Raw genomic sequence first — 14,160 nt, 5'->3', positions numbered from 1 at the left:
GCTCACTGCAACCTCCACCTCCTGGGCTCAAGTGATTATCCTGCCTCAGTGTCCCAGGTAGCTGGGATTACAGGTGTGCACCACCACACTAGGCTAATTTTTGTAGTTTTAGTAGAGACGGGATTTCACCATGTTGGCCAGGCTGGTCTTGAACTCCTGACCTCCAGTGATCCGCGCGACTTGGTCTCCCAAAGTGCTGGGATTACAGGCGTGAGCCACAGCAACCGGTCTGGCGTCTTCTGTTTTTTTAAAACACTACAAAAAAAAAAACACATACGTAATTTTGAAATGCTGAACACTTTTACCTCTGAGATTACACATGTTACACATTGTGTAACAATGCTTGTAGTCACCACATTAACATCATACTGGAGGTCCTAGCTACTGTAATAAGGCAAAGGAAAAGAAAAACAATACAATCATTGAAGAGAAACAGGGCTTCATCATCGTAGATGGCATGCTTATATAGACAGAAAATCCAAAAGATTCTACAAAGTATTAGAAATAAGTGAAATTAAGCAAGGTCTCTTTACATAAGGTCACAGTACCAAAATGCACTGCATTTTACATGCCCACAACAGTGAGAAAACATTTTATAAATATTATTTATAATAACATCAAAAAGCCAAATAACTTGAAATAAATCTAGAATTAAAATCAGATTAAGTTTAATCTAAAATTTATAGTTATATAAGACTTCTACACACAGAACAAACCAGAAAGTTTCATTTAAGGAAAACAATAAATAGAGAGATAAACTAGGTTCATGGATTGGAAGACTCAGCATTAGAAAGATGCCAAATCTAGCCCCACATTAATTTATATAAATTTAATGAACTCCCACTAAATATCCTGCAGGCTTTTTATGAAAATTAATAAACTGCCACTAAATTTTATGTGGAAAGGAAAAAGGAACAAGACTAAGTACAATAAACCTGAATAGGTGAGCTTACTCCACCCAATATGAGGATCTATTATAAAGCTATAATGAGACATTATGATACTTGTACAAAGATAGAAAAATGGACCACTGGAACAGAGTCCAAAAAAACCCCAGGCATATATGGCTACTTGATTTATTATAAAACCAGCATTGTACAGTAGAGAGTCTTTTCCATAAATGGTGATGGCTGATTACTAAATGGGGGAAAAAATATGAACCCTATCTTATATAATCACAAAAATAAACTTTAGATGTACTACAGTAAAGGTAAATAATAAAGATTCTAGCAGAAAAAAAATTCATGATGGTGTGGTAGAGAAAGATGTCGTAAACAAAAACACAACAAATTGTAAAGAAAAAGACTGGTTTTGACTACACAGATATGAAGGAACTGCTTTTTATTAACAGAAACCATTCTAGAGTAAAATGGCCAGAGTAGAAAACATTTGTAATACATATGATTAATAAAGGGTTCATATTTAGCATATATAAACAATTCCTAGGAACCCATAAAAAGATGAAAGACAACCTAACTGAATAAAAAGGATAAAGAATGAACAGGCACTTCACAAAAGAGGTTATTCAAATGGCCTATAATCTTAAATCTCAATCATCAGGGAATTACAAATTAAAATCATCATCACCATTACATGCTGACCAGAATGATTAAAAGAAAAACACTGATACTACAAAGGACTGGTGAGGATGTAGAGCAACTGAAACTCTCAAACGTTACTGGTGGGAGCGTGAATTGTCATAAGCACTACCTGTCTGAAAACTCCAAAATCACCGATTTTCCTCCATTTCTTATATCCTAAAATCATTAAGAAGTATTATTTTACCTTTTAATCATCTCATTTCTAAACCTTTCCCTTCCTTTCTACCATTACAACCCTAATTCAGGCCTCAATAATACCTGTATTTCTTAAATCCTACCTTCCTTATATCAGCCCTCTGTTCTCAAACTTTCAGACATCCTATCACATCATATTCAAAAAGCACTCAGCCTGACTCTATTCTACTTCTTTCCATACATAAACCCAACTGGTTCCCAGAACACATTTTGTTCTTTATCGGCTAGTCTTTCACAGTACCTAGAACAGTCTCTGGTAGACCTAGTGCTCAATTAAGTATTAACAGCCACCAATATAAACTTACTACTGCCTCCACACCATCTTTCACGTTTCACAAGTTCATGTTATGCCAATTCATGCCTTCAATATTGACTCATTTCATTCATTCTTAGTCGATGTCTTATTCCATTTTTCACCACAGGTTCTATCCTAAGTCCCAACATCACTCCACGCTCATTCTAAAAGTTTATTGCTTAAATCACTAAAGAACAAAACCTTTTTGTAACTTCCCTCTCACACCTAACTTCCCTGTCACACCTAGAAGTGTCTCAACATCTTCATCTATCATTTTGTCTTCCCTATCTAGTAGAAAGAAGTGTCTTCCATTTCTAATACCAGCCTCTCTCATTTGTGTTTTTAATGTTTCCAGTTATCTCTTTTCCTTGACCTTGCCATTATCAATGGGCTTCTCCTGCTTCTCTCCCAAAGACACAGAAGTCTCATCATATAAATTTTTTTTAAAAAGTTTTTCAACTTTCTATAGTGGACACTTCTGGACAATATATTTTCTTGGGCTATGGCAACAACAACATCCAGTTTCTATGAGCAGTAATGCCAGTGTCAGAGACAAGGCTATAATATCCACCATCCAGGAGAGAGCAGGTAATGAATGACCTTGACAAACTGACCCTCAATATAGTATCTTAGCTATGGTTCTGGATATAGTTCTAGATGCCTACCTTCTTTCAGTTCTTGATTTCCATACCTGAAACAACCAATATCTTTCAAAAAACTGCCTTTTAACCATGGGATAAGTTTCTGATGTTTGTGAATAAAACCTTGACTGATGTCTTGGCTTGGGCTGCTGTAATAAAATACCATCGACTAGCTGACTTACACTCTTTCTTACAGCTCTGGGGCATAAAAGTCTGAGACAAGGGTGCCAGCATTATCAGGTTCCTGGTGATGGCCCTCTTCCTGGCATGCAGATGCCTGCTTTTCTGCTATATCCTTGTATGATGGAGAGAAACAGCTCTAGTGTCTTCCTCTTCTTATAAGGACACTAATCACATCATGAGGCTCTACCCTCCTGACCTCATCTAAACCTAATTACTTCCCAAAGGCCCTATACCCTCTAATACCATCATATTGAAGGTTGGGAGCTCAACATACGGATTTGGGGGATAAGGGGAACACAAACTTTCAGTCCATAACAACTGACATAGTCGTCTTCCCTCACAAATTACTTTTTTCTCTTTCCTTTCTTTCCCAAGAGTTGTCCCTAATCTACTTCTTCGCTATCCTGTCATTTCTTAATCCTTTAAGACAGGGGTCTCCAACCCCTGTACGAGTCAGTGGTCTGTGAGGAACTGGACTGCACAGCAGCAAGTGACTGGTGGGCAAGCAAGTGAAGCTTCATGTGTATTTACCAGCCACTCCCCATCTCTTATCTGTATTTACAACTGCTCCCCATCGCTTGTATTACCGCCTGAGCTCTGCCTCTTATCAGATCAGCAGCAGCATTAGATTCTCATAGGAACACGAACCCTACTGAGAATTGCACATGTGAGGAATCTAGGTTGTGCACTCCTTACAAGAATCTAACGCCTGATGATCACCCCCAGATGGGACTGTCTAGTTGCAGGAAAACAAAGCTCTGGGCTCTCACTGATTCTACATTACAGGGAGCTGTATAATTATTTCATGATATATTACAATGTAATAATAATAAATAAACTACACAATAAATGTAATGCACTTCAGTTATCCCAAAACCATCCACTTCCCCTAACCCCAGTCCATGGGAAAACTGCCTTCCACAAAACCAGTCCCTGGTGCCAAAAAAGTTGGGGACTTCTGCTTTGAGATGTGACATTTTTCTCCTAACCACTTTTACTAAAATTACTAAGAGTCACGAATGCCCTCACCTCTACTAAATGTATTCATTTATTTATCAACTAAGATTTTTCCTTGTATAGTATTTTTCTCCTCTCTCCCTCTGATAGCTTATCCAATCAAAATACCTCAATCTAAAAAATATTTCTAGCCCCATCCACTATTCTCTTCCCTCTTTCCACTTTTCTTTCTTCTCCCCCTCTCTCTCTTCTGCCTGTGTTCCCTTCTCTCTCTGGAACAGCTTATCCAATGCAAATATCTCAATCCTGCTAATTCCCAGTTTCACAACCTACCTCCTACCCCTCGTGCCTCACCCTCCTATCCCCACCTCTCACAAATTTCCAGCTACAGCTCAAAACTACACCACAAATGCATGTGAAACCTTACTGGATTGACTAATCAATCATCTCATCCTCCTTTCCTAGTTATTCCTAGTTATTCCAAGGTGGTTCATATCTAACTCCTCCTTCCTCACCCACAATGATATCCGAACACCATATCATCTACTTCTCAGACCCAAGCCTCCCTTCAAATCCCTTTGCAAAATTGCCATTTATCTCTGTAATCCTCTCTCTTTCCATGGAACATCACAATGGTTGTCACCTTCACTTGTCTGTCATAGCTCCAATATATCTTTTACATTTCTGCCAGAGCTATACAATCTATCAAGTCATGGATGGACTCAACAGTTCCCTGCCTTCAAAAGCTCCTCATCTTGTCATAGCTCCAATATATCCTTTACATTTCTGCCAGAGCTATACAATCTATCTACCTGCCTTCAAAAGCTCCTCAGTGGTTACCACAGTCTCATCTCCTCAGCAAAGTATTTAAAAATCCATGACTTCCCTCCATAAAGTTCATGCTTGAGTCACATGGGAACACTAATTCCTTCTAGAATCCTCATCTCAGTGGTCTTTTTAACTTGGAACACCCTCTTTTTCATTGACCTTCCCTCACAAATGGAAATCTAAGCTATTCCTTCAAGATTCCGCTGGAAAATTAGCTCCTCTAAGTCTTCTTCCATCCCTAAATTGGTCCTCTTTCTATAATCTGACAATACGTTGTTTAAATTTCTAACATAAGACAAGTCATTTTTGTTCACTGTATTGTTTGTTGTATTTACATAGCACTTTATTCCAATTTAATTTCATAGCAATTCTGTGAAGAAAGTATTATTTAGCCAATTTAACAGGGGAGGAAACAGGCAGAGAACTGGGTTTAATATACACACACAAACACACACACACACACACACACACAGAGAAAGACATCTTTCATTCCAATGTCCTGACAATTAAGTTTTACATTTCTTAAGGGCAGAGACTCCAAGAAGCCTAGAAGAGTCCTTTCTATGTAACAGATGTTTTGTAGGGTTGTGGGGTTGTTTTGTTTTTTGGTGAGACAGAGTCTTGCCCTACTGTCCAGGATGGAATACAGAGAGGCAAAATCTTAGCTCACTACAGCCTCCACCTTTCGGGCTCAAGCAATCCTCCCACCTTATCCTCCTGAGTAGCTGCTACTACAGGTGGACTCCACCATGCCTGGTTATTTATTTATTTATTTATTTTGGTAGAGACAAGGTCTCACTATGTTGCCCAGGCTGGTCTCAAAGAATTGGGTTCAAACGATCCTCCTGCCTCAGCCTCTAAGGGATTACAGGTGTGAGCCACCGCACCCAGCCTGCTTTGTGTTTTAAATATGTTTGAAACCACCCTGTTTTTCTGTCTGAACTCTTGAAGACATAGCTCAAAAGTCTCATTTTTAACTCTTCCAGTCCTTACTAATATTTCTGTAAACTATATCATATCACTCGGCATGTTGTTACAAATGTCATTTTATATATAAGCATGTTATATGTAAGCCATTAATCGTACTCATGAGTTCATAAGCTTTAGAGGGTCAACATGCCTCATTCCACAGTGGTATCCTTTATATTCCCTAGCACATGGTTGTTGCTCAGTAGTCCCCAATTTATCCCTTGCTCAAATCTCTAAGTCCTTTTTTTTTTTTGCATGACAGATATAGATCAACTGTGACTAAACTTTAGTTCTACTGTAATAGTAAAAATTACTTAACCCATTCCTGAAATATAAAGCTCATACATAGGTCAGGGAAGTATTATAAGTATCTGATGAGAGAAAAATCTAGAGTGACTATTTTAGATGACTGTAGAGGGCAGCAAAGCAACAGTAGTATCCTCAAAGAAAACCATGTATTTTTCTTAGGGAACTTGAAATTTGTTTTTATATTTAAAGAGATGCTGTCAGGATTAAAGCTTTTGAAGGAAAAGGGGCTTTTGGGGATGCCAAACACAAATTTCATCAGCTCTACTTATATATTTAAACATTTTTAACTATTAACTATAAATATAATGAAAATATATCAATGCCCAGATCCTTTTACATGAAAAACAAGCTTGATAAACAATGTACACTTTCAAAATAGCCACCATGATTGCTGAGTACTTTAAGAATCTAAAAGTTGAAAATCTTTTCTCATTGAAAACTGCAAACATAATCTATTTCTTAATTTTATTTTCTTAAATACAGAAAAGAACGTCAATAATCTAGATAGTCTTATTTCCTGCTAATTAGTATTACTAATTCTAAACTTGATATGCTTTTTTGTTATTCAAAATCAGTCAACTGTAGGGTCTATATCAGTTTGAAAGAAAAAAATTATAAATCCTTTGGCAGTGTACTAGTATACAACAATCAATAATGCAACACCTTGAAAAAAAATAGACATTCCCTTACTGTTATTTCAATATTGAAGCTCACTCTGCTTTTAATATGAACTAGGCAGAAAAACTGCATCAAGATAATCATATACTTACAACCTCAGAAGTGTTTACAGGAATGGGGAAACTACTACAAAAGCTGACATTAAATACAATTGCATTTTTTGCATGTTTCTCAAAGATTGTGTTGGCAGTAATTTTTTATTTCCTTTAAATTTAACAAGCAGAAATGCAGCGTTTTAGAGTGACTGCTGTAGTCATTAACATAAGCAGGCTTATGATTTAGTGAGAAATGCTGCTATCATGTTTTAGCCCTGTGCCCTTAAAGAGAAGTATAGAACTGTTAGCTATATGCCTTCTTCCACTTGACTGTCTTCCAAAAAATTAAACGAATGGAGAAGCACTTTTTTATTTTGCATTTAAAATAAAGTAGGTAGGGTATCTCTAAGCAGGTTTTAAAAACTAGGCAGTTTATTGTTAGACTCAGTATTAAATTAAATGTATAACCATGAATGATTATCTCTAAATCAAATTAGTAGGGAGTTTGAGTCTATAATGAAAGAACATTTAAACATTTACACATTTTTACTATTAACTACAAATATAATGAAAATATATCAATGCCCAGATCCTTTTACATGAAAAACAAGCTTGATAAACAATGCACAGTTTCGCTGGGCGCGGTGGCTCACGCCTGCAATCCCAGCACTTTGGGAGGCTGAGGCTAGCAGGTCACAAGGTCAGGAGATGGAGACCGTCCTGGCTAACACGGTGAAACCCTATCTCTACTAAAAATACAAAAAATCAGTCGGCTGTGGTGGCAGGCACCTGTAGTCTCAGCTACTCTGGAGGCTGACGCGGGAGAATCGCTTGAACCCGGGAGGCAGAGTTTGCAGTGAGCGGAGATCGCGTTACTGCACTCCAGCCTGGGCGACAGAGTAAGACTCTGTCTCAAAAAAAAAAAAAAAAAAAAAAAAGCACAATTTCAAAATAGCCACCATAATTGCTGAGTACTTTAAGAATCTAGCTACAACTAAATTAGAAATCTTATAATCTCCAAAAACTAGGGCCTAAGATTTTCAGTAACAGCAATCATGTCTATCATGAATAATTCACATAATTACTATATTAAATTGATTTTACTACAGTTTACCAATACTAGCATTTCATTAATAATTTTTTCTTCTGAATTGAAGCAACAGAAGAGTCAAGCACACTCCTGACATTCTATATAATGTTCTCAGACACTTAGTTGGAGTCCTAGTCCTGCATAGTTTTATAGTAGCATACTTCCATTACAAAATAGACTATCTTAAATTTACCCACTTCATTCATGAAACTCAATTCCAGAGTCAGATGTGTCATACATAAAGTACAATACAACTCACAGAAGCTGCTTAAGCAAAACAGGTAAATAATATATAGCTGATTTTGAAATAACAAAGCAGAAGACTACTATTCTCCTAGAAAGTCAATTCTGCAAACATCTCAAATTCAAAATGGGTGAGGCAATGGGAAATAGAACTGAAGAGAGGAAAAATAATTTTTTTAAAAGGAAAAATCAGTGGAGAACTATCTCAAATAATATCTTTAAGTCTACCAACTTTTTCTAATTATCAAGAGTACAAATCTCTTTAAGAATATATTCCTATAGTGTGTTCTGCATAACGTAACTTCTGTAACATAATATATATTACACCCAAGAATTTGTTAAATGGGATATTTTAATGAAGAATTTCTTAGACCATTAATAAACTAATTCACATTGTAACTTTCCATGACGGGGTATATCATTAGCTTTCCCTATTCCCAAATGTATTAAACCATGGTACTTCTTTCAAAAACCTACCTTCTGAGACTAGGGTTTCACTGTAACACTTTAACAAAGACTGTTCTAAACCTGAAAGCATGAAAAAATGAAAACAGAATTGCATTCTCACTGTATGCAAGAAGTGATGAGGGAGGCCTTCCTGGAGAAAGTCAATCCTAAACCAAGACCTTCAGAATTTGATTAGGTAGGAAGGAAGAGCAACGTCATTCTAGGCCTTATGGGTAAAGACCACAAAAGGGCATAATCCACTTTAGAGACAATTAAAGCCTTGGACTTGAACTATCCAAACTGGTAGCCACCAGGAATATCACACTTGACTACGAAGTGCATTATATGTGGCTAGTCCAAACTGAAATGATCTATAAGTATAACATATCTACTGGATTTCAAAAAATTACTATGAAAAAAATGTAAAATATCTCAATTTTTAATAACAATTGCACGTTGAAATGATATTTTGGTTACACTGTGTCAAATAAAATAAGATTAATTTCACGTATTTCTTCTTTTTTTTAAATGTGGCATCAAGAAAACTTGAAATTACATGGCTTGTATTATATTTCTATTAAAACATGCTGGTTTAGACTAACCTTGATTTCGCCATCAAGCTCTTGAAATAAATATGAGTGCCTACTACACGCCAAGCACATGGGAATACAAATAGTGAACAAAACAGTGAAACACATTTCTTTCAGAAGATTGATAATATCTGGTCAAATCATAAATGAAAATGCTATAATAAATAGCACTTGTCGAGAGAAGAATTATCTGATGTTGTCTTTCAAAACACAAATGTCTCAACCCTTGGACTCCAAACCTCACCTGTCTTAACAAAAACTGTTGATCTAGTAAGTCCATAGTGGGGACTGGCCACATTGCTTTGAAAAAGATTCCCTAGTAACTATGATTTTAACTCACACATCCTATCTTTGCAGGCTCTAGCTATTTGAGAATAGCGATTTACAGGCCTACTCCCTTTTTCTGTTATTTTATTTCTTATGATGAAACCTAGGCTGAGAGCCTAACGGGCCTCTACTCGGTGCAACAGCCAACCTATTTAAAGTAAGAACAAGTTTGATCTTTTTTTTTTTTTATCATTAAAGTTGAAACCAAAGTTTTTTACACATGGCTCACATTCCAGTTTATGAATATCTACTCACAATGCAACAGGTCTTCCCTACTCATCTTATTTAGCAGAAGGAATGGTGGGCAGTCAATAGTCTTGCAAGAAAAACAATCTCCTGGATGCTATACTAAAGAAAACAGGTAAAATTCACAATATAAGTATATAATATCCTTTCTAAAACAACTATAGTACCTGCAATATGGCTGTATCTAGACTCATAGGAAGCAGCCCTCATTAAAATTTGTAACTGGTAAGTTACATTATAGTTAGTAACTCTTTTAGGAAAAAACCTTGAAGCTACCCTTAGCAAAGTTTCATAACAGATTTTTTTTTTTTTGAGACGGAGTCTTGCTCTGTCACCCAGGCTGGAGTACAATAGCACAGTCAGAGTTCACTCCAGCCTCCTCCCCCTGGGGTTCAAGCGATTCGCCTGCCTCAGCCTCCCGAGTAGCTGGGATTACAGGGTCCTGCCACCATGCCCAGCTAATTTTTATATTTTTGGTAAAGATGGGGTTTCGCTATGTTGGTCAGGCTGGTCTCAAACTCCTGACCTAAAGTAATCTGTCCTAAAGTAATCAGCTTCCCAAAGTGCTGGGATTACAAGCGTGAGCGACGGCGCCCGACCTCACAACAGATGTTAAATAAATAGTTAAACTATATCAGAGTTTATCCTGATAAATAAAAATCATAAATTTTATAAAATTCAGTAAAGAATATAGATTCAACAATTTAAACAAATTTAAACCATTTTAGACAAAAATATATGAAGTAATCAAACATATGACAGATTAATGGTGCTCAGATTTTTGGATGTGTGTGTATGGTACACAAAACTGTCTTTAAAGTTTCATTATTGACTTAAGGGTTGTTTGATTTTAACCTACATTTACATATTAATTATTAACTGTCTCATCTTTGCAAACCATGTAGTGTTTGTCAATTTTTATGAAGATTTTAATAGATTACAGAATATATTATAGCAATGTTATTATTTACTCACTAATTTTTAACGGTAAAGTTACAGAATGTCAAAATGCTCTCTTTTAACAATGATTGTCATAAAAAGCTTCCCTTCAATAATTTTCAAGTAATTAACAATAACCCATAAGTTTTATCCCTTAACTATACACATACAAAACACACATAAGAATTGCCAAATTACTAAATTATAAATAGATGTAAGTATAAGTGACACAAACAAGGTAAAATATATATAATACACACAATTGTCCAGCTTTTCCAATTCTTATTTCTGATGTAGATAGCTGCAAGAAAGAAAGATTCCATCTTTTCTGCTTGCTTCTAAATTTGTGTTACTTTCCAAAAATATCTGTTTAGGATGCAGAAAGACTCATACAGGCAATATGTACTACAGAACTCAACTGATACCATCATTAACTTAAAGCAGAAGCAAACTGTGAGTCCCTTCTCCCAACTCCTATCTTCAGTATAATCACTAACATTCTAAGTGACCTTATGGAACTGCCAAATCTTAAAATGCACTGGACATCATTAAGGGAATAGTCAACTAGGTTCCATACAATTATACAATTGAATTAATTTGACTATATTCTAATATTCTGAACACTCATCATCTGTATATTTACATAAATTTAACAAATATTTGAAGATCACTGGGCTAAGACTCAATATAAAGATGTAAAGTACAAATACAGCAAGTCAATTTGAAAACTCAATTATTCAGCACATCGGTGTAGAATTTAAGAATCACTAATACCAGCCCGGTTAGTTTATGCTGTGCAATATAATAAATGCTAACATTTGAGTGTTACTATATTTCATGCACTCTCCTAAGTGTTTTATTCTATTCCGTCATTTAATCCTCACAAGATCTCTATCAGCAAGGTAGTAATGTTATCTCTTTTTAAAACAAGAGGAACTTCAAGTTTCCAAGCTTAAATAACTTGTCAATGATTTACAGCTAGAAAGAGAGAGAAAGGGAGGAAGGAAGGGCCTTAAGGACAGGGAGGGAAGGAAGAAGACATCTCAATTAAGATCTTTTAAAAGATGATTTTTTTAAAGTGACTGTTTTTTTTTCATTGAACATTCATAAGTGTTTACCTAATGGGTTAGTTGTCCCATTTCCGGGCAAATCAAAATACCTCATAAACACCAAACTGTTCTATAATCATGCTTCCTTTAGGTCGATCACAAAGTTATAAGCATCTTGAAGCCAGGACTCTGTCTTATGCGTGTGTTATGTTCCCAAGCCTATCAAGTAGTCAAAGTGCTTTTAAAAGTTCCACATCACATCAGATCTTCTTTTCTGTGCTCTTTTAAACATCCATCTTAACATGAAACTTTGCTGAAAATGGAAAGAGGCGTAGAATCCCAGAGCCAAATGGGACCTTACAAAGGTCAAACAGTCTACCTTGTTATTGATCATGACCATACCCATGCTAATATTCTCTATGTCCCCAAAAAAATGTGGGAAGAAAAAGTGAGATAAATCTGATCATCTATGAATTGATTATTGCCATCATAAAGAAATTTAGAATTTCATAATTAAATAACGTTTATCAAGTCAGATGATGATGTAAGCCCAGCACCCTTGACACTTATACCTAGAAATTTCTTAGGCTTAAAAACAAAACAAAACAAAAAAAAACTGGCAATTTGACAACCTGTAAAATTCTCATTTTAAAAGTTCAGTTCTCCAAATAAGATAATGCACAACCCCAAAACAAACGGCCAGCAAGTCTGATATAAACATTTTTATAGCTTTCAGAATATCAGATCCACCAGTTTTGATGGATATTTTTAACAGTTAAATTAACGCGATAAAGTTAAGGCCACGCTACATATCAAACATATCAAAATATCAAAAATAGCAGCAAAAAGAAAAATCTGTATGTGATAAAACAAAGCATTCTCATCAACAGATCATCAGCTATAGTCATCCTTTTCAAGCTTAAAACTCTTTTCAACTCTAAAACTGGCTCCAAGCAAATATTAATTACATGCCAAACCTTGAAAGTAGTACTATGAATGTCATTGTAACTAACAGGAGTTAAATCAATAACTTGTTAGACTTAACAGCTTACTGGAAGAAAATTTTGCTTCCATACCACTAAGCTTCCATAAGTCACAACAACTGTGCCCTACTCAAAGACTGAATTCTAAAATAAAGGTTGATGGAAAAAACTCGTCATAACGGCTCACAAATTAGGGTGTTATAACACTATTAAGCCAAAAAAGGAAGCTGTTTTAAATGAGTAGCACACAGGAATACAAAACTAGTGTCTACCTCTACAACAAGAAGAGTTGACTCTAAACACTACACCTGCTTTAAAACACAGTCCATTTGCCTACACTGCTTAAGTTTTAACATTAGGCTCTGAATTAAAATATCAAGTCCTTCCAATGCTACATTATTGAGGAGATTTTTAAAAAGTGTTTTCTTCTTCCATGGGAAAACCAATGTGTTCCTTCAAAAAGTAATCAACAATTCATTTTCACAACCACTAAGAAATTATCATGTAAATAATTCCTGTATCAGCTACACATACTACCTGGCTTCAGTCTTCCACAGAGCTTTGCCTAACTAGATCTGCCTCTGTAGAGGTATATTCTCTCAGTCTTTAACATAAACGAAGTCAGGATAGTAAACTCGTAAGGTCCCCTCCAACTATCCTGTCACTCAACTGTAAGCAACATCCCCAATTCTCCTTCATGGAATAGAACAGCACACAAACTCAATCTAGGCTCTGGCATCAATTTAAAAAGGTATATAGCATTAAGAACTGTCTTGGAATCAAGTATCTGGGGAGTCGGCATACAGAAACAGTGTACAATTAATAACATTCCATTTATCATACTATACTCTGTGTAAATCAGATTTCATTACAGTGCTGGAAACGTGGTGGTAAACTGGAAGTGGAAATTCTCAGCCCAGACGAGACACTCAATTCCATCATGCAAACTTTGCTTCCCTCATAAGCAACTACCTTGACTCACCTACCGTGTAACAGGATTCTCCTCCTCCTAAATCACACTATCCAAGAAATTTGCACACATCTCTTTTAACAAATACTAGTAAAACTTCAGTTTACGGTTTCACGAAATACTGAAAACCAATCTTTGAGCAAGCTTAAGCTCTGTCCCTCTACTTTTCTTACCAAGAGCCCTCTAATAATGTCTCGCAGAGTTCTAATACTCCTCTCCCACCAAAGGCTGGTGTCCTTATTTTCCCAAATCACTGCCTTCCATTAATTACCACTTAAGTCCGTTTCTCTTGCATGAAAGGCAGACTTTTTTTTTTTTTTTTAGCACGATCCTTAATAAGTAGGCTTCTGGTCTGGCATACCTGGGAACAAAACTCACAGAGACTAACTCCCAAACATGATAGGAAAACAGGAACACAACACGAGGGAAAGGACGGGAAACAGGCGCGTGACTGTTTTGGTTAGAACAGCCGGGGCACACAGTCCATGAAATTAGGTATTTAACACGTAAATCTTGTTCCTGGGGGTTGGTAAAATAAGCACGGGCAGTGTGAGAGACGTCCCACAAGCTGGAAGGCAGGGACGA

General features: G+C 36.1%; 1 protein-coding gene and 1 pseudogene across 1 annotated transcript in view; both read right to left on the bottom strand.

The window, feature by feature from the left end:
- LOC105534554 overlaps positions 1-2,898 on the bottom strand; it is a 3,839-nt pseudogene extending 941 nt beyond the window's left edge.
- Positions 1-12,041, bottom strand: part of PVRL3 (poliovirus receptor-related 3) — a 123,454-nt gene extending 111,413 nt beyond the window's left edge. The window contains exons 1-2 of the mRNA XM_011973277.1: positions 11,692-12,041; positions 9,644-9,736 (exon numbers count right to left, since the gene is read on the bottom strand). Coding sequence (XP_011828667.1) covers positions 9,644-9,668 — 25 coding nt within the window. The 5' untranslated portion in view covers positions 9,669-9,736; positions 11,692-12,041. The remainder of the gene's footprint in view (positions 1-9,643; positions 9,737-11,691) is intronic.
- Positions 12,042-14,160: the final 2,119 nt, after the last annotated feature.

The sequence above is a fragment of the Mandrillus leucophaeus genome, unplaced genomic scaffold, assembly GCF_000951045.1.
Source record: "Mandrillus leucophaeus isolate KB7577 unplaced genomic scaffold, Mleu.le_1.0 Scaffold1365, whole genome shotgun sequence".
In the NCBI taxonomy this organism is placed as follows: domain Eukaryota; kingdom Metazoa; phylum Chordata; class Mammalia; order Primates; family Cercopithecidae; genus Mandrillus; species Mandrillus leucophaeus.
The sequence above is the reverse complement of the archived record's forward strand: the minus strand, read 5'-3'. Positions and strand labels throughout refer to the sequence as shown.